We start from the raw sequence: 19,381 nt of genomic DNA, 5'->3' as shown, positions 1-19,381 counted from the left end.
AATTACATAAATTCGATTTTTATGTTATGAACGATAATAGTAATCCCTGTTCGTAGTTTGCATGTGGCGGTTGGGACATGTGTCGATTTTCTGCGACTCAGACAAAAATTGCGGTTGTAAAGTCTTTGTCGTTGACCACAATTAATGGAGTCGTCGCCTTAGAAAGAAGCCCATTTCAGTGATTTTTCCACCGGCCCACAAAATCAACATAAATATTATTTTATCAATAATTATTAACAATATTTACAATTCATCTCAAATTATCCAATACACTCACAACATAAATAAATATTTTATAAACTTAAGAATTTAATTCTAATAAAAAGCACATAAATTATATATATAAAACAAACTAAATGTTTCTCGATACATTTAGTTGAATGAAAAATTAATTTATAAATAGATTAGTTTCAAACAATTTACCATTTTCTTTTTGTCCAGGTGATATGATAACTCGGAAAAAAAATCCGAAAACACATACAAAGGTGAATTCACAAATGTATAGCTAGTAGTATACAGAACGAACAGAGAAATAATATCGAAATGATTTGGATTAAAACAGGAAATAGAGTCTTAATGTTTTGAAAGAGCAATATACCAATCACAAAACACCAAGAAATACATTGAGATGTAAAAGAAGAAAATCTTTCTCCTCCCAAGTCTCAGGAACACAACACAGAGCTATAAATAAAGTACACAACTGAGAACAATGTTCCAAAAACACACACTCGTTTTGTGATTTTAGACTTGAAACCAATTTGTTTTCTTCTCCCAAACAGGCAAATACGGTGGTTTTCATACACTGACCGGAGAAGGAATGTTACAGAGTAGGAGGAGGAGGACTTAGCCTGAGGCCGAGTCGCGGCTGTAGAATTGATCGAGGGTCTTAGCGGGGATACGATGGAGAAGCTCCCGGGGGAAGATCCGAAGCAACGTCCACGCTAAATCCAGCGACTGGAATATGTTCCGGGTATCGTATGCCCCTTGTGCCACGAATTTCCTCTCGAATTTGTCGAGAAACTCCAGATAAAGCTGCAATGGTTTACGGAATAGAAACTAACATGGTCAGTACACTTAAGAGGCGAATCTAGAATTGCAATGGCGGGTCGGTTAGAGATGATGTTAGAAAGAATGCAGCAACTGTATCTAAAATCTATAGGTACAATAACATACAAGCCTGCAGTTATGTGGGGTTAGGTATAGGGCTGGGAACCCCCCCCCCCTGAATTTCGGATATCCAATCCAATCCACAGGATGGGTACCAGAGCATTAAATGAGATGAGATCAGGCTATAGCGTGAAGAAAACCCCGGTTTCAGGTTCAAGTAATTAAGTCCTGAATGAACAGTAAAATGACATTTTTGTGTGTCTTATCTACTGAAATCTCTTGAAGCGGGTTCGGGTTTGGACGAATAACCCGAAAATCTCGGATACCCAACATATTTTGGTGTATGATGTTATGCATATGCATGTATAGAGAGCGGGAAGTGAGAGAGATACCAGATCCTCAGAAGAAAGTGCTTCTTCTCCGACCACAGCTTTCATGGCTTGAACATCCTTCCCGATGGCATAGTTTGCATATAGCTGTCGGTAAAACATTGTCTATTGTAAGGAACAAAGCTCTGAAAAGAAAAACAACAAGAAAGGCGCCATGGTAAGGTCCATGGGATAATAGTAGTTACCTGGTTGGACACGTCAGCGTGGTCTCGACGGGTCATTCCCTCACCAATAGCACTCTGCATAGTGAATGATCGATCATAAATTAATAAACACATGGGCCTGTAGAGTTTGAAAAAGGATGTGACGATACGATAAAATGGAATGTTACCTTCATAAGCCGAGAAAGGGATGGGAGCACGTTTATGGGTGGATATATCTGTTCAGTAAAGAACAAAGGAAATCAGCTTGTATCACTTAATGTTTATCGAGAAAGGAATATCAGATCGAAAGAAGATACTGCAAACAGTGAAGTTGAGGTTAAATCTCCGCTCACCTGTCGATTGTAGAGCTGCCGGTCAATATATATCTGACCCTCGGTAATATAACCAGTGAGATCCGGAGTAGGATGTGTGATATCTGAGTTTTAGGACAAAATCAGTTACTAGCTTTGCTCAATCAAACAGTAAACTACAAAGGATTAGTGAGTTGAGTTATATCATGAAGTGTTGACTGATATGATTTTACCATCATTGGGCATAGTCAGGATGGGAATTTGAGTGATGGAACCTTTTCTTCCTTCAATTCGCCCAGCACGCTCATAAATAGTTGCAAGATCAGTATACATGTAACCCGGATATCCACGTCTTCCAGGAACTTCTTCTCGGGCAGCCGAAACCTATAGTTCTCCAAGCATTAGAATATGACTGAAGTAATCCTTAGATAACACATGCATAAAACTTTCAACAATCTAGATCGAAAAAATTAATCATTGAAGCTCTTTGCACCAGAAAAAATGTGAGAAAACAGTGTCTGGAATACGGTGTAAACTGGACTTAAAATTTATTACCTCACGAAGCGCATCTGCATATGAACTCATATCTGTCAATATAACGAGAACATGCTTCCCGCATTCATAAGCCAAGTATTCTGCTGTTGTGAGGGCAATTCGAGGAGTGATAATTCTCTCGATGGTTGGGTCGTTGGCCTGTTAAAGCGCGGGTGCAGAATTAAGGTCAATCTATCATCGAGGGATATTTGTACAAAGAAAGACGAGCTTAGGAAAAGGAAAAGGGTAACTATTCAGTGAATTACCAGGTTTAGGAAAAGGGTAACTCTCTCCATTGACCCGTTCTCTTCGAAATCGCGCTTGAAGAACTGAGCTGTCTCCATGTTTACTCCCATAGCTGCAAAGACAATTGCAAAATTGTCCTCTTGCTGATCCTGAACGACAACAAGGGAAAAGAGTCACGCATTTACGAGGAAAACGAAAGTGCACCGAAATCTCCACCTACCGGAATATTCTCTCTTCCAGTAGTCTGAAGAGCATAAAAACAAATGGCATCGCAAAAATAATAAATTTTAGAAGTACTACACATTCATTAAAACGCAATGTAATCGCTCAAATAACTGCTTTATGGATTCAAAAGTCGCTGCCATATTATTCAAACAAAGATAATTCCACAAAAACAGTATACTTTGACATGATACTTGTGAAAAAGGATAATCTAGTAGCACTAATGAGTAATGGGACAAAATGAATACCCCAAGTGGGTCATCACTCTTTTCCAGCCGCTTGACAAGACCAGCCTGACGACAAATTTGAGCTGCTATTTCATTATGAGGCAGACCAGCGGCGGAAAAAAGAGGAATCTTCTGTCCACGAGCAATGGAATTCATCACATCAATGGTAGAAATTCCTGTCTGTATCATCTCCTCAGGATAGGTCCTCTCACTGGGGTTGATAGAACTTCCTATAAAAGTTGGGTACTTATAAGGTTAGAAAAGAAACGATGAAATTTAGATCTAGAGATTCACTCAATGGCGCAGTCAACCTTTGATGCTCACCAGAAATATCAAGGTATGCCTCAGGCAAAATATTAGGGCCATTATCAATTGGCTTTCCAGACCCATTAAATATGCGCCCAAGCATGTCCAATGACACAGGTGTTTTCAAAACCTGAAAAATACATCGATTGCAAGAGTAAAGAGCTGTAAGCAACCAACTCCTTAGTTTCCCAACCTCCCAGCACAACCAAATATGTTGAAGGAGCGAAGACTTCAAAGTACAAACCTCTCCTGTGAATTGCACAGTGGTGAACTTGTTGTCAATTCCAGATGTTCCTTCAAAAACCTGAAATGCATAGATGAGGGAATCACTGAGGACAACTAACGAGGTAAACAAGCTTAATAGCATTATGCATACGTTGTTTTTATGTCAAGATTCACAATACTGTTCTCAAACTCAAACTCAAGTTATGTGGAAAGTACTTAACCTGCACAACCGCTTTTTCCCCATCAACTTCCAAAACCTGACCACGTCTCATTGTTCCATCTCCTAAGCGAATATTAACGATCTCCTGGTACTTCGGACCCTGATATATAACGCAGTTAAAACAGGATCCAAATCAGTCGGTAAATCATTCCAACCAAAGAAAACTAGCATACTTAATGCCAAAGCATCTAGAGGTGTCTCTTTCTACCTTCACTTTGTCAAGGATGACCAGGGGCCCGGCAACACCAGAAACAGTTCTATACTCTGTGATTGAAAAAAAAGAGAAGAAGATTCATTCGGTCTTCTACAAGGATAAGATGCACTATGAAAGGTATACAATTGCATCCGTGATTAATTGCCTAACCAACAGTTGCAATTAATTTGCACTAAATTCCATTTACACGAGGAAACATCCATGCCCATAACAAAGTGAAGAGGATAAAACCATCCCCTATGCCCTTATGAAGATCCTACACGTGAAAATTGTAAGGCAGGACAGACAAGGATCGGTTCTACATGAAGCCCATTAAGCAAAAAGGGCTCTGAACAACAACTATATGCTGACTGAACTCGGGACTGAAACAAATAAGCTGCTATAAACTTGAAAATCCTCCATTTTCCAAGGTTTAGATCACCCAAAATAACGTGAAATAAACCCCTAATTCAATCCAAAAGCAAAGGAATGTGCATATAATTTGAAAACCTCCCCTAAAATCGAGAATTCCATATACTATGTTCTAATTTATCCCGATTACATGCTAATCAAATTGCATAATCCCAACCCCCCAAACAAAACCCCCGGGAGGTCACCATTTCTTATCCGTTCCTCCAACCGGAGAAGTTCTGACCGAAGATCGTCAGTGGATTCTCAACCAGGATACTACAAACCCTAGAGAGAGTTCCATCATTGGTCGAAACCGAAACTCATAAATGATCCATGTGATCAGAGAGTTACCCATGCCGATCTCGAGAGTTCCTTCCGCCATGTCGATATCCTTAGTCTTCGCCCCCATTTCCACAGAACAAACCGATCACGTCGCTCTCCAAGAGCACAATTCCTGAAACAATCACGACGCGGGAACACAGATATCCCAAATGAGATCAAAATCAGTGGAAAATTCGATCGAATAACACGACTTAATAGGAATAATCCGCTAGTGATGAATTCGGAGCGACGATCGAATTGAAAGAAAGATCTCATGAATCACAGAACACGTACCAGGAACGATTAGACTCAAACCACAGAGAGAATTATGAGTTTGTAAACAATAAACTATGCGGATGCAGTCTGATAAAACGTGGTTGCGAGATATCTGTTTTTTTTTTACGGAAAATAAAAAAAAAAAGGATTAGACATTTCGATTTTGTTCCCCCTTATTTTAGATTTTGTATTTATTTTTTATTTTAAATTTTTTATTTATTAATTTTATATTATATTTTTATTCATACAAAAATCTTCTTTGTATTCCATATTATTATGTTATTTCTAAAATATTTTAATTTAATTCTTTTTTCAATTATTTTATATTTATTTAGTTTAATTAATTTGATTTTAAAAATCTATATTAAACACAAATGAAAAAATCAATTGCCATAATATTCATTTCAATTGTAACTGAACATATTAGAAGAAGATTATAATATCTATTTACATAATATTTATTGACAATCTAGACATATTAAAAAAACGATATCTTTTTATTTTTTTTTCTATCGCAGAATTGAAATCTTCATCATATGAAAAAAGAAAAATGTATGATTCATGCATATTTCTCTAAAACGATAATGAAACTTTGATAGATGTAATATTTTAAAAGCTGAATAAAACATAATAATCGTATTTTAATATATGTAGTTGCCATTATATGTTATCATCACGAATGGTTCTTCTATTTGTGTGTTGGAAGACAAATATTTCCTTCATGGAGTTAACACAGATTCATAACTAGTAAAAATACACATTATTATTGGAATTTAAGGATTTCTTATGTTTTGAAAATAAAAAAAATATAAAATGTTACATAAACTCTAATGATTAAATCTAAATTGTTTACTATACAACAAAATCTTTGTATCAAAATTGGCAACATTGTTTTCCTTCCCTAAACAAGAACAAGAGGATATAAAACTAAAAAAAAAAGAGAAAACTTCACCAAAAATCTCCACAGGAACAATGCCCATCTCTAAAATGATGAAACCTATTGGTATCTCTAACAAAAATCTCTCTACTTGCATATCCTGAAATGAATTTAATGACAGAGTGACAATCACCACATATCCTAAGGTTCTTTATCACCTGAAGAGGAGTACCTTTCGGTGTGTTCAATAGGCCGAAAACAACGGCTAGTTTCTCGCTGTGACCGCAGAGTATGTGCTCTTTCTCTTGCTCTTCCACGTCTTGAAGCACGAAATCCAAATTCGGGTGATAACCCGATTTTCTCATCTCCATGCCGATCTCAACTAGCTTCTCTGTTATCCGATTCATCTCAGGATGTGTATTATCACCTGCAAGAAGCATGTGGAGTTTGTTCTTCACTTGAATCCAACTACAACCCGGGTTTTTCTTCAGTCCCAGGCTCTTCATCATGTCCCTTACCATGTCTACTTTTGTCCACATTCCTTTAGAAGCGTAGATATTGGATAAGAGGACGTAATTCCCAGGGTTTTCAGGTTCTAGCTTGAAGAGGTTTTCTGCAGCGATTTCCCCCAAGTCCACATTGTTGTGAACCCTGCAAGAACTTAATAAAGCTCCCCATACACAGGCATCTGACTCGAAAGGCATCCCCTTTATCATGTCATATGCCTCTTCCAATTTCCCGGCTCGTCCTAAAAGGTTCACCATGCAAGCATAATGCTCTAATCTTGGTTTGATTCCATATTCCTCTGACATCATGTTGAAATATTTCCACCCTTCATCTGTTAAACCTCCTTGGCTGCATGCTGCTAATAAACAAGTAAAGCTGATGAAATCAGGCTTTAGTCCAGTTTTCCGGAGAGAGTTAAATATACCTATGACTTCACTGCACTTCCCATGCATTGCATATCCGGCCATCATAGAATTCCAACAAACTAAATTTTTTGTGGGCATCATAAAAAAAATGAGCTGAGACATGTTGATTCTTCCACATTTGGCATACATGTCAATCAATGCACTGCCCACATGAACGTCGTCCATGGTCCCGGCCCGTACAGAATATCCATGAGCCGCTTTCCCGTGAATCAAAGCCGCTATATTTCCACATGCTGGCAGCATTGAAGGGATCGTCACAGAGTTTGGTTTTACCCCAGCAACCTGCATCTCTCTGAAAAGCTCTAGGGCTTCAATATCCTTCCCGTTCTGAGCACACCCAGCTATTATTGACGTCCAAGACACGACATTTAACTCCAACTTCTGTTCCTTGAATAACTCGAACATTTCAAGTGCCTTATCGACAAGACCATTCCGTGAGAGCCCTGTAATGCAAGCATTGCTGACACCGGTTTCCCTGAGCTCAATTTCATCATAAAGCTTCAAAATTTCATAGCCGGAGCCACATTTCCCGTACATATCCACCATTGCACTGGCAACACATTTATCCTTTATCAACCCCTGTTTGGTGACATACCCATGAATCTGTCTCCCCAAATCCAGCTTCTCCGAGTTCCCAACCGCAGGAAGAATGCTCGATACTGTCACCTCGTTAGGGCAAAACCCCTCAGAATGCATCTTTTGGAACATCATGACTGCTTCTTTGTGACACCCGATATGATTAAACCCAGAAAGTATACCGTTCCAGGACACCAAATTCGGCTCCACACCCAACTTTTCCATCTCCACAAGTAGACCCATCACCTCGTCTGAACAACCCTTTCGTGCATAGCCACAGAGCAGAGCACTGCAAGTGACAACATCTTTCTGCGAAATTCTATCGAACACCTCGCGTGCGTCCCCCATCCTATCGCATTTCATGTACATATGGAACAAAGAGTCCTGAACAAAAGGATCCAAATCCAATCCCAACACGCAAGCTATACAATGAATTTGCTTCCCAACTTCTAAAGCTGATAACCCAGCACATGCCTTGAACAAATTCGGAAGAACGCGAGTATCCGGAGACACCCCATTAGACATCATCCGAGAAAACACGCGAATAGACTGCGAGAAGTGATTATATCTGTTCAACGCGTAGATAAGAGGGGAGAAAGAGTGAACGGTGGGCTCCTGGATTGATCCGAGGACGTGCTCTGCATCGGCGAAGCAATGGTGGTTCGAGTACGAAGCTATGAGATTGGTGGCGAAAATGGCGTAATCCTGAGCTCCGTGTTTGATAATCTGAGCATGAACTTGTCTCGTCTTCGAGAGAGACGAAAATGAAGAAGATTCTAAGAAGGCAAGAACCGGTTGGGGGATTTTCTCGAACAGATGGCGAACTTGTTTTGTCATCTCTTGGAAACTCGAATTTTCCCGCCTTTGTCGAACTACACGGAAGAAAAACCACAGATCCCGACCAAAACCAAAACTAGCAGATTCTGCCACGTCAGCGCATACGAGATCAACGGTGGGGATTCAGAGAGCGAGCGTCCGAGCAATCCTGACCGTTGCTAGCAGCTTCTCAATCAACAATCTCTTCGTTTCCAAAAATGGATCCACATAGGGAAAGCGAGAGAAAGGAAGAGATTCGAATGGCTCAGTAAATCTTCTAGTTATAAATTTTTTTTTATAGAACTAGATAATTTAAAGGTCATAGAAACAATTGGCGTAGTAGATAACTCGCAAGTTCCGGATGAGTAATTCGTAATCCGGTCATCTTGGATCGAAAACCTCTGTCGATGTCTTTGTAGAATAGTTCCCTAAACCGTGCATTGTATATCTTCGAGTTCCTTTCACCTCATATTATATAAACGACGAGCCGTCATATGTTGCAAGAGGTCCAAAACATGATTTTACCGTCTCATCGCCTTGACATGTAGGCAAACAAATTATCCCAAGTAAACACTTCTGGTATTTGTCCGAACTTTCTCAAAGCATGATGCAATAGGTCACTAGTCATTGAGCATTCAAAGAAAATATGGTATCTACTTTCCGTAGTTTTCTGACAAAACAAGAAGTTTGGATCTAGCGAAATATCTCATAAAAACATACGATATCTACTAGACAGCAGACGAACGTAAGCAACTATGTGAGAAAAGAATGTTTTAGCATATTAAATTTACACCAAATGATTTTGCACCAGTCAACTCTATGATTCCCCGCCTAAGCATGTTCCAAACATCTCGAGCAAAGAAGGATTCCTTCTCTTTATCATTTATCAATCGGATTTGTACATCATCAACATCCAAGAGACATACCGCGCCTTTTTAATGACGTAAAATCTTTACATCACTCTTTTCGTGTTTTCTATCAGTGCATTCCATGTATCAATCTTTCTAAAGTTCTAACCCATCTTCGGTTTTCGGCGAGGTAACTCTGTCCCAAGCCACTTCCGCACCTCCGTGGATCTCTACCGAACCCTTTCAAAGAAAAGCCGAACACATGGCGTTTATCTTTACAATACATTTCTTCGGCAAGACGAAAACCCAATAATACCCGCAATTACCACTCTTGATCGGTTTTCTCTCTTTCCTGTAGTCTTTTGATTGGTCGGAGTAAAAATTTTGGGTATTAATAAAAGTGTCAGAAAATACCTACTAGTTTTTTTTTACATCGATTTAATTATAATTAAATGTTATTTGGTTTAAATTGATTCGGCATCTACGTGCCAAATAGAACTTTCTAGACGTCTCAAATGCTTCTCACGTTATATAGGTCCACGTCAATTGAGGGTTTTACTATAAATACATTTTGCAAATTGACCCCAGGGGACGTGTCAAGTGATACATTTATTTTCTTTAAAAACAATTATAAATTATTTTACTTATTTTTAATTAATTTTCTGGAAAAAATGTCAGAGACACGTTCTAAAAAATAATATAAAATAGGGTCCCTTATTTTTTTTAGTTGCTTTGTGAGACTGATAACCAGCAATTTTCTACAAAATAACGTGTAGATTTGGGCTTATTTTTGAAATTTATATTTTTTCATCATTTAGACTTTTTCCATTGGATAAATCTCCAAAGAGATTATCCCAAGATCAAGATGTGTGACGCGACCAACCTAAACCCGATTCAATCATCCGGTTCATCTAAATCGAACACCAATCAAATTCCATAAGCAAATCCAGTTTCCTTTCCGGTCGAAACCCGTAAATCGCATAGGTTTATATAACATAAAATTGTCGATTTAATTCGGTACAAAATAGATTTTTATATATAATATCGTCATGGCCATTTTATCGGTTCGGTTCGGTTTAGAGAAAAAACTGAACTGGAAACCGGTTAGGGTACTTGCATGAGGTGTGCGCGTGTGGAGGAGAAGCGGTTCGACTGCTATATATATCAGAGAAGCGCCTGCAGTTGGAGCGCTTCAGAAGAACCGGGTCCGTGCAGAGAGGGGTAACCACTATTCTCGCTTCCTTTGAATCTTCTACAGGTCCGGCGAAAATCTGAAAGCACAAGCATTGCTCAAGGTAAAGTAATCTGAGCAACAACGGAACAATTCGAAGCAAAACCCTAGTTTCGCTTTTGTTCTTCACCCGTTTTGGTGGGTCGTCCATGGAATTAGCCTTCGTGTTCTGATTCCGTGTTGTTTCAGATGGACCGATATCAGCGAGTGGAGAAGCCGAAGGCGGAGACGCCGATTGGCGAGAACGAGATTCGTATCACTAGTCAAGGAAGGGCGCGAAACTACATCACCTACGCCATGACTCTTCTTCAGGTGATTTGATTTCTCCTCTTCTTCTTCTTCTTGGCCCTTTGCTAAATCTGATTTGGTGTATACTCGATGTCGTCTATTATTTTGATTAGAGAGGTTTCTAGATTGTTTCGTTGGTATTGGGATATATGGTTTAGGGTTTATGCTTCTCGGTGACAAAGATTTGGAATCTAGAACGGTAGAGCTTACCATGTTGGGACTGGAGGTAGGCAGAAAGATGGGATTTTGCTCTTATTTGGTAATCTAGATTTCGATTTGCACTTTATTTAATTGGTAGTTTAGAAGGAAAAAAAAGGTGACTTGGTATTACTGTAGGATATGGATCTTATAATGGTGCTTTTTGTTTCTGTTTATTAAGTTCAGCTACATAAAAGCTTTTGCCTTTTATCATGTGATATTGATTGGAAAGTACTGTCATGGATTCTCTCCTCTGAATTGGCGGTTGATTGATGTTCTCAGGGATAGTTTCAACTCTTCTTTCTGTTCTCCTCTCTGCTTTCGTTATGCTTATTCCGAAATCCCGTCATTTATTCAGGAAAAAGGTTCAAACGAAGTTGTCTTCAAGGCAATGGGAAGGGCTATCAATAAGACTGTGAATATAGTGGAGCTGGTCAAGGTATTGTCGGCTTTTGTCCTTTCTGAACGGTAACATTTGGTGATTCTGACGATGGATTGAACTTTAAAATATGCCCGGTATCTGTAATGCAGAGAAGGATTGCTGGTCTTCATCAGAACACATCTATTGGATCCACAGACATCACAGATACATGGGAACCTCTAGAAGAAGGCCTTCTACCGTAAGGAGACTCTAGATGTGTTCTAATTGCAGTGGATGTTTATCTAGATCTAGCTTGGTTCAATTCGTATTTAATGTTAATTTAGCTTTATTATGATATGCTATTTCTTTCTTTCTTTTCGCTTTTGAAGCTTGGAGACCACAAGGCATGTTTCAGTGATAACCATAACCCTATCCAAGAACGAGCTGAATACATCCTCAGTCGGGTAAGCTTCTAGTACCTATTTTGTTCTTGCTTATAACTTATTATTGGTTTGTCTCATGCCTCGAACAAAAATCTATCAAGAGATTTAGCTTGCCCTTAAGTAAATTATGGGATAAGTTGAGTCATATTTTGTCATTTTTAAATCTAGAAACAGTGTAAAAATGTATAAGTTGTCTCCCTGGTTCTATGGGGTAGAGTGTTAAGCATCTCTTTTATGCTTATAATTTTTTTGTCGAATAATTTTGCAGATACCAGCAACCAATTCCTGTTGAATTGGTGAAACCTTCACCATCTGTTGAAAACGATTATGAAGGACGAGGTATTACTGTTTCTCTGGTAATGACATTTTCAGAAGCTCACCCGCAGGTTTATAAAGTTGCCCTTGTGTTTTTTTCCCCATAAGGATCACCTAGAGGCAGGGGAGGAAGGGGCAGAGGAAGGGGAAGAAGTAGCAGAGGTAGGAATCTGGCTTAGGAATCGTTATGTTTTTACACTCATCAATGGTCAACATTCAACAATTGGAATTGCTTACCAAATTTTCGTCTTTTTAGGGAATGGATTTATGAATGCAGAATATGAAGATGGAGGTTGGGATCATAGCCCGGGATATGGTCGGGGAAGGGGTCGTGGAAGAGGACGAGGGTCTCGTGGTCGGGGAAGAGGAGGATACAGTAGTGGGCCACAGTATGAGATGCAGCAGGACGGAGGTTATGGATACGATGCACCTCCTCAAGGTCGCGGTATGATGATGACCCTTCAAAACCCTAGTTCTATTTCTTGAAGTGTATAAAGCTCTCTGAAAGTAGGATTTGGGCAACTGACTAGGAAGTGAGTTTGTCTGAAAAGTTAAATCTTCAATAACGGTGGGAAATATATTGATATGGACAGGACGTGGACGCGGAAGGCGAGGCCGAGGTGGATTCAACAGATCTAACGGCCCGTCTATCGAAGCAGCTGCCTGAGTCGAGGTTGTGCTTATCATCAAATGGATAATGCCCTTCTGCATCTTTTGATCTGTTTTCCGTTTGATGATACAAATTATTATCTGTGACTTTGAGTTTTGTTAAGAAGACATTAGGTTTTTTAACATATGTTCATTGTTTTTTTAGGCAGAACACAACTTTTGGGTTTTTTTTTTTATAAAAAAAATTGTTAATGTGATGGAACAGTTTATTCTTTTAGTTTTCCTTGAAAGCGTTTGTAATGTATGACGTTAAACACCACTTTCCGGTTCAGATGATTAGCCATTGTTAACCGGTGCAATGTTGATATTCCGATTACATAGCCCTAATCTTTATATATAATATTAATATTAATATAACCTTTCAAGATATTCTTGATATAATCTCTCTTGATAGCCATTGTTAACCGGTCCAATGACAAGAAAAAAAAATGGAAAACCCTAATCTTTATACAATGAGAACATTAACCAAATGGTTACAGTCTAATGACAGAGAAAGAAAACCCACAAGAAAAAAAAAGTCCCAAAAAAAAAAACCCTAATCTTTATACTTTGTATAATGCGAATCCTATAGCATACGACCGATATGATCATTTCTAGAAAGCCCATGCAGTCCCGAGTTCCGCCTCTTCCTCCACCGTGTAATCTCCTTGGATCTTGAAGAGAGAACGAATCTCCTCCACCGTCATATCGTTGATCACAAACGCAACTCTCGCCGCGACCAGACGAAGCAAAACCGACAAGTCCAAATACGAAGCCAAGTTCATAACATCCAGCAGCTCGTCCATGTCCTCGAACCCTTCGACGAACTCCAACTTCTCTTTCGCCAACTTCGTTCGCTCTTGATCTTTGTTTTCTGCATGATTCTTCATGTACTCTACGATCTTCGCTAGGGTTTTGGTCGTGCCATTGAAGACTGGAACTACGACAGAAGAAGAAGAAGAAGCTTTGTCGACGATGTCTTCTATCACGTGGCTTAACACAGGAGACAACATGGCCGCGTCCCTCTCGATCTCGAACAAGTGACCCTCCATGCTCTTGAGCCTGATCTTTCCGCTACTAGTCGCCATTGCTGTCGTGGATCGAAACAAGAAACCTAATCTTGGAGATGGGCGGAGAGATCTCTCTCTGTGAGTTTGGGACTGATGAAAATAAGGAGTATGTTGGCTTATATAATATATATTGTATTTTTTTTTTATTAAAGAAAAAAATAAGGGTGGTTTTCTTTTAATCACAGGCTTAAAAGATTATGATTCTTGAATTGGGGGTAGAAAATGAGGTGTGAAGTCCATTTGAAATAAGAGGCTCAAGATAAAAGCCCATTAAGTAAACGACGTCGTACAATTTAATCAAAATTTTAAAAAAAATTCGCCGTTGCCGGGGATCGCAACTTCGTTCGCTCTTGATCTTTGTTTTCTGCATGATTCTTCATGTACTCTACGATCTTCGCTAGGGTTTTGGTCGTGCCATTGAAGACTGGAACTACGACAGAAGAAGAAGAAGAAGCTTTGTCGACGATGTCTTCTATCACGTGGCTTAACACAGGAGACAACATGGCCGCGTCCCTCTCGATCTCGAACAAGTGACCCTCCATGCTCTTGAGCCTGATCTTTCCGCTACTAGTCGCCATTGCTGTCGTGGATCGAAACAAGAAACCTAATCTTGGAGATGGGCGGAGAGATCTCTCTCTGTGAGTTTGGGACTGATGAAAATAAGGAGTATGTTGGCTTATATAATATATATTGTATTTTTTTTTTATTAAAGAAAAAAATAAGGGTGGTTTTCTTTTAATCACAGGCTTAAAAGATTATGATTCTTGAATTGGGGGTAGAAAATGAGGTGTGAAGTCCATTTGAAATAAGAGGCTCAAGATAAAAGCCCATTAAGTAAACGACGTCGTACAATTTAATCAAAATTTTAAAAAAAATTCGCCGTTGCCGGGGATCGAACCCGGGTCACCCGCGTGACAGGCGGGAATACTCACCACTATACTACAACGACTTTGTTGCTAACGCAAAAATTATCGTAAACTTAGGGTAATCTTTGTTTTGTCTTGAACAAAAAGAAAAGTGTGATTCTGTAGGAGAAAAGCATATTAGCGAAGCAAATTCAGCTGCAGCTTCGAGCCTCATCGTCTTCTCTCCTCCTCTTTGAAGATCTGTTGGATCAAGTTTGTGCTTTCTCTTTCTCTGTGTATCTGTTTCTCATTTGGGTAACCGCCCGAAAGTTGGAAGAATCCGGGAAGATCTGGACGTGTTGGTTTTGTTCTGCAAAAAACCCTAATAACCCTTCTTTCCTGTTTTCTGATGGTGAACGCAGAGATTTCGGTGCGAAGATGACTCAGGACGTGGAAATGAAAGAAAATCAAACCCCTTCTCAGTCCGTTGTCACTGCTGCTACCTCCACTTTGCAAAGTAAACCCTCGATCCCAGCTCTTCAATTCATGAAATTTACTCATTGCTAGGGTTCTTAGGGTGCCCGTCTTGAGCTAGAACGCTCATAGTTTCATAATCTGGATGCTCTTGATTCACAGATTTGAAGGAGATAGCTTCGCTGATCGAGACCGGCTCGTATACCAAGGAGGTCCGTCGTATTGCTCGTGCTGTTCGTCTCACGATGGGCCTGAGACGAAAGTTCACCGGTTCTGTGCTCTCCTCGTTCCTTGATTTCGCTTTGGTTCCTGGATCTGAGGCTCACTCTCGCCTCTCTTCTTTTGTTCCTAAGGTACATTTGGATTTTGTTCTTTCATCATCAACATCAACATCGCCTTAATCCCAAGGTTATTTGTTCCATTTGTTATGCACCTCATAGTTCTGCTTAGGGTCTGTGGTCTGGGACTTTACAAAGCATGCTTTCGGAATGATGAGTTTTTATTGGATTGAACTTGGCATTTCGCAGTTTAGTTATCGGCTTTTGGCCCCATTTTCAGCTATGGACGGTTAACTGTTGAATTTTGAAGTTGATGTTGGTTAGGCTGACAGGTCTCGGCAATCGTTCGATTTGGCCATCTAATTCATGAATGTGACCAAATAGCGCCCTCCCCCTCCCCCAATTTATTTCCAATCTTGACATCGTGTTTTGAGATTTTGTTCGTTAATCTCGAGCAATGATATGTCTATAGACACTGGCGTATTTACTATCTATGGTTGTAGGTTGATGAACATGAGATGGAAGTTGATACAGCTTCCTCGGCTGCCCAGGCTCCTTCCAAGCACATGTCTGCAGAGCTTGAGATTTACTGTTACTTGATCGTTCTTCTGTTTCTGATTGATCAGAAAAAGTACAACGAGGTTACTGCCTCTTCTCTTTGGTTTTATTGGCTACTTTCTTCGTCAGCTTGCTGTCGTGTAGATTTTAGTATGTGTTTTTCCTTTTTGCCTTTTAGGCCAAAGCTTGCTCTTCAGCAAGCATTTCTCGTCTCAAGAGCATAAACAGGAGGACTATTGATGTTATCGCTTCAAGACTGTATTTCTACTACTCTTTAAGTTATGAGATGACGGGTGATCTTGCTGAAATCCGTAGGTCGGTTGTTAAGAGAATTGTTATTTATTTTATTCTTGATCCTATGATCTCCATGAGGGCATTTTTTTGAATGAGAAATAAGAAGAGATTGTTGATTAAATTGCATAAGTTTCATGTATCCGATTGATTTGTTTTTTGTTTGCAGCGCTCTTCTCGCCTTGCATCACTCCGCAACATTACGCCATGATGAGTTGGGTCAGGTGTGTTGTTTAGAAATTTTGGTCAATCCTAATTTCTATGAAATTTTCTCATGATTCTTATTCGATCATTTATGGTGTTAAATGCAGGAAACACTCCTCAATCTGTTGCTTCGTAACTACCTGCACTACAATCTGTATGACCAAGCAGAGAAGCTGAGATCAAAGGCACCTCGATTTGAGGCCCATTCAAACCAACAAGTATCTTGACTAATGCCTACAAACTCTTATCTATCGTGGCTTTTTGCATTGGTTTTCTTTGCTTTACGTGAACATTCTCTTTGTTTTACCGTATATATTCTCAATAAGTTAGGTTTAAGGCATCATATATTATTTCCTGGGTAGAAGAATTCATCTCACACTATACTTTGCAGTTTTGTAGGTATCTGTTTTACCTTGGCAAGATCCGGACGATTCAGCTTGAGTACACCGACGCAAAAGAGAGTCTTTTACAGGCTGCTAGGAAAGCGCCTGTTGCAGCCCGGGGATTTAGAATTCAATGCAATAAGTGGGCTGTTCTAGTCCGTCTTCTGTTGGGTGAAATACCCGAACGATCAATCTTCACCCAGAAGGGAATGGAGAAGGCTCTTAGGCCGTACTTTGAACTTACCAATGTGAGTTCCACTTTTACAAAATCTCTCTTCCGTTACCTTAAATCTTAAACTGCTAAAATAGCATTATCTAATGTTGTGTTTCAACAGGCTGTGAGGATTGGTGACTTGGAGCTGTTCAGGACAGTGCAAGAGAGGTTCACTGAGACATTTGCAAAGGACAGGACCCACAACTTGATAGTCAGGCTCCGACACAACGTGATCAGAACCGGGTTACGCAATATCAGCATATCCTACTCCCGGATCTCGCTAGAAGACGTGGCCAAGAAGCTGAGGCTGAATTCTGCAAACCCAGTAGCAGATGCAGAAAGCATAGTGGCCAAAGCCATTCGGGATGGAGCCATAGATGCGACCATCGACCACAAGAACAACTGGATGGTGTCGAAAGAGACGGGAGACATCTACTCAACGAACGAACCCCAGATGGCGTTTAACTCGAGAATCGCCTTCTGTCTGAACATGCACAATGAGGCAGTGAGGGCACTGAGGTTTCCCCCGAATACCCACAAGGAGAAAGAGAGTGATGAGAAGAGGAGGGAGAGGAAGCAACAGGAGGAAGAGCTCGCTAAGCACATGGCGGAGGATGACGATGATGATTTCTGAACTTAAGACTGAACAATGATGACACTCATAGCTCCTGCTCCCTTGTTGTCGTCTTGAAGAACTTAGCTGTCTGTTCTGTCTTCTTTTGTGGTGGATTTTTCTTTTGTTGGTTTAAGCACTTTGGGTTTTATTTGCATTATCGAAAGAGATACTTTCCATTCCATGCCGGTTTTAATATGTTGTCATTGCTTTTGCAAAAATGGCACCACCAATTATTAGTTTGAATTTCTGGTATTATTTTGCCGGTTGAATTTTTTTTTTGCTGATGTAATTTTTTGTTCTCCGGCTAAAGTCTTCTAGTGATAATTGTCCACTTTTTTAGTGGTAAATTTGTTTAGTATGGTTCTAAGTAGTGGGCATTTTGATATTGTTCTTCGGAATCGAATCGTATCGGATCGAAAAATTTAGTATCGTTTTTTAGCTGAACCGTCTAAAATTTTAGAACGGTATCTTTTGGAGAACCAAAATTTTTATACCTGATTTGGCGCCAAATTTTTTTAAAACTAAAAAAATAATTTTTTTTAAAACAAATAATTTTTCTTAACAAAAATTAAATCGAGTTCCAATCAAAATGAATATTATATAATAATCGACTAGTATAAATTTTTATAGAATCGAGTCGACTAATTATAGAATTGAATCCAAATTCGAATATGGATACCTCTACCTTTAAAGGAAACTGCTAAAATAGCTTCTTCTTTTTTTCTCTCTCAAAAAATAAAAAAAAAATATTTTTTTGGTTGAATGTGAATATATATATACATAGTAAGTAGTGGGCGAGTTGTTGAAAGTGTGTTGCTCTCGGGAATCCGATCATCGGTTCGAATCCAGCTGTTGGGGAGGGAGGGGGTGTTTTCTCGGTTGGGAGGGTGTTGCTCTCTAGGCCCCTATCATCGGGCCTCTAAAGCCTGCTCCCGAGCCTGAGAGGATGTTGATTGGCCCGAAAGCCATGTGAACCTCTTGGTTAACAAACAAAAAAAATACATAGTGATTTAATGAATGGACTTTGTGATTGGCAATCAACATGTCATGTGCCGTATTAGGAAGGAATAAACTTTTATATATATATATATAAACATAGTTGTCAAATCTTAACAAAGACAATAAGAGTGTAATTAAATGGATTATATACATACATACATACACACATACAAATATATATATATATATATCCATCACATCATCTAACGTCAAAATCAAAGACATGTGCACGAACCGGAAATTACGATCAATTTCTAATCTTACCAACCAAAGTCTCAATTTTTTTTTTTACAATAATTAAAGCTAATAATTGTTTTTAGCTAATAATTTGCTCCAATTTCCATACCAAAATCAGCAACAATTCCGGCAATTATTTGATAGCTTGCAACCGTCAACTTATTTCATTAAAAACCTTACCAGTCAACTGTATCATTTATCTAGTAATAACTCGAGATGGCAAGTTTATTACTTTTACCATCATCATCACCATCACCATCACCATCATCATCATCATCATCATCATCATCATCATCATGTGAAATTAGCAAAGAGGAAGGACGGTGATCATATATAAGCAGATATATTAAAATAAATTAATTAAAAAAACACAATTTGGCATGTTGCTAATAATGCTCGTTTCCTGTTGGGAAAAACCATGTGACTTTCAGACAGATAACCACGAACTAACATGGAGAGTTTTTATTGAACCTTTTTCATTTTGTTCAGATCTCTCTTTGTCTTTTCATCCATTATTTAAATCCCTAAATTAAAATCCAAATTATTTA

The 19,381-nt window shown here is 39.1% G+C and overlaps 5 protein-coding genes and 1 non-coding gene across 6 annotated transcripts; 2 read left to right on the top strand and 4 right to left on the bottom strand.

The window, feature by feature from the left end:
* Positions 1 to 553: 553 nt before the first annotated feature.
* Positions 554 to 5,247, bottom strand: LOC104811439 (V-type proton ATPase subunit B1). The gene is made up of 15 exons (XM_010538130.1): positions 5,150 to 5,247; positions 4,886 to 4,988; positions 4,139 to 4,194; positions 3,932 to 4,030; positions 3,730 to 3,789; positions 3,504 to 3,615; positions 3,201 to 3,409; positions 2,751 to 2,879; positions 2,506 to 2,643; positions 2,184 to 2,334; positions 1,993 to 2,075; positions 1,828 to 1,875; positions 1,682 to 1,735; positions 1,500 to 1,583; positions 554 to 1,032 (listed from the first exon to the last, which is right to left on the bottom strand). The coding sequence occupies exons 2-15, from the start codon at positions 4,941 to 4,943 to the stop codon at positions 844 to 846; spliced, it is 1,470 nt and encodes a 489-aa protein (XP_010536432.1). The 5' UTR covers positions 4,944 to 4,988; positions 5,150 to 5,247; the 3' UTR covers positions 554 to 843.
* Positions 5,248 to 5,965: 718 nt separating this feature from the next.
* LOC104811438 (pentatricopeptide repeat-containing protein At1g20230) lies at positions 5,966 to 8,361 on the bottom strand. Its single transcript, XM_010538129.1, has one exon. The coding sequence runs from the start codon at positions 8,351 to 8,353 to the stop codon at positions 6,080 to 6,082; it is 2,274 nt and encodes a 757-aa protein (XP_010536431.1). The 5' UTR covers positions 8,354 to 8,361; the 3' UTR covers positions 5,966 to 6,079.
* Positions 8,362 to 10,362: 2,001 nt separating this feature from the next.
* On the top strand, positions 10,363 to 12,964 carry LOC104811437 (ribonuclease P protein subunit p25-like protein). Its single transcript, XM_010538128.2, has 9 exons — positions 10,363 to 10,475; positions 10,601 to 10,723; positions 11,256 to 11,336; positions 11,429 to 11,517; positions 11,648 to 11,722; positions 11,970 to 12,040; positions 12,125 to 12,178; positions 12,273 to 12,461; positions 12,610 to 12,964. The coding sequence occupies exons 2-9, from the start codon at positions 10,601 to 10,603 to the stop codon at positions 12,681 to 12,683; spliced, it is 756 nt and encodes a 251-aa protein (XP_010536430.1). The 5' UTR covers positions 10,363 to 10,475; the 3' UTR covers positions 12,684 to 12,964.
* A 314-nt stretch (positions 12,965 to 13,278) lies between these two features.
* Positions 13,279 to 13,793, bottom strand: LOC104813244 (SKP1-like protein 17). The gene has a single exon (XM_010540810.2). The coding sequence runs from the start codon at positions 13,750 to 13,752 to the stop codon at positions 13,279 to 13,281; it is 474 nt and encodes a 157-aa protein (XP_010539112.1). The 5' UTR covers positions 13,753 to 13,793.
* An 818-nt stretch (positions 13,794 to 14,611) lies between these two features.
* Positions 14,612 to 14,683, bottom strand: TRNAD-GUC. Its single transcript has one exon. It is a non-coding gene; the product is annotated as a tRNA-Asp (tRNA).
* A 59-nt stretch (positions 14,684 to 14,742) lies between these two features.
* On the top strand, positions 14,743 to 17,856 carry LOC104811436 (26S proteasome non-ATPase regulatory subunit 3 homolog A). The gene is made up of 9 exons (XM_010538127.1): positions 14,743 to 14,852; positions 15,002 to 15,096; positions 15,216 to 15,406; positions 15,835 to 15,972; positions 16,068 to 16,204; positions 16,350 to 16,404; positions 16,492 to 16,602; positions 16,776 to 17,015; positions 17,103 to 17,856. The coding sequence occupies exons 2-9, from the start codon at positions 15,018 to 15,020 to the stop codon at positions 17,613 to 17,615; spliced, it is 1,464 nt and encodes a 487-aa protein (XP_010536429.1). The 5' UTR covers positions 14,743 to 14,852; positions 15,002 to 15,017; the 3' UTR covers positions 17,616 to 17,856.
* The last annotated feature ends 1,525 nt before the right edge of the window (positions 17,857 to 19,381 follow it).

Source organism: Tarenaya hassleriana, unplaced genomic scaffold (genome assembly GCF_000463585.1).
Source record: "Tarenaya hassleriana unplaced genomic scaffold, ASM46358v1 Cleome2, whole genome shotgun sequence".
Lineage (NCBI taxonomy): Eukaryota > Viridiplantae > Streptophyta > Magnoliopsida > Brassicales > Cleomaceae > Tarenaya > Tarenaya hassleriana.
The sequence above is the reverse complement of the archived record's forward strand: the minus strand, read 5'-3'. Positions and strand labels throughout refer to the sequence as shown.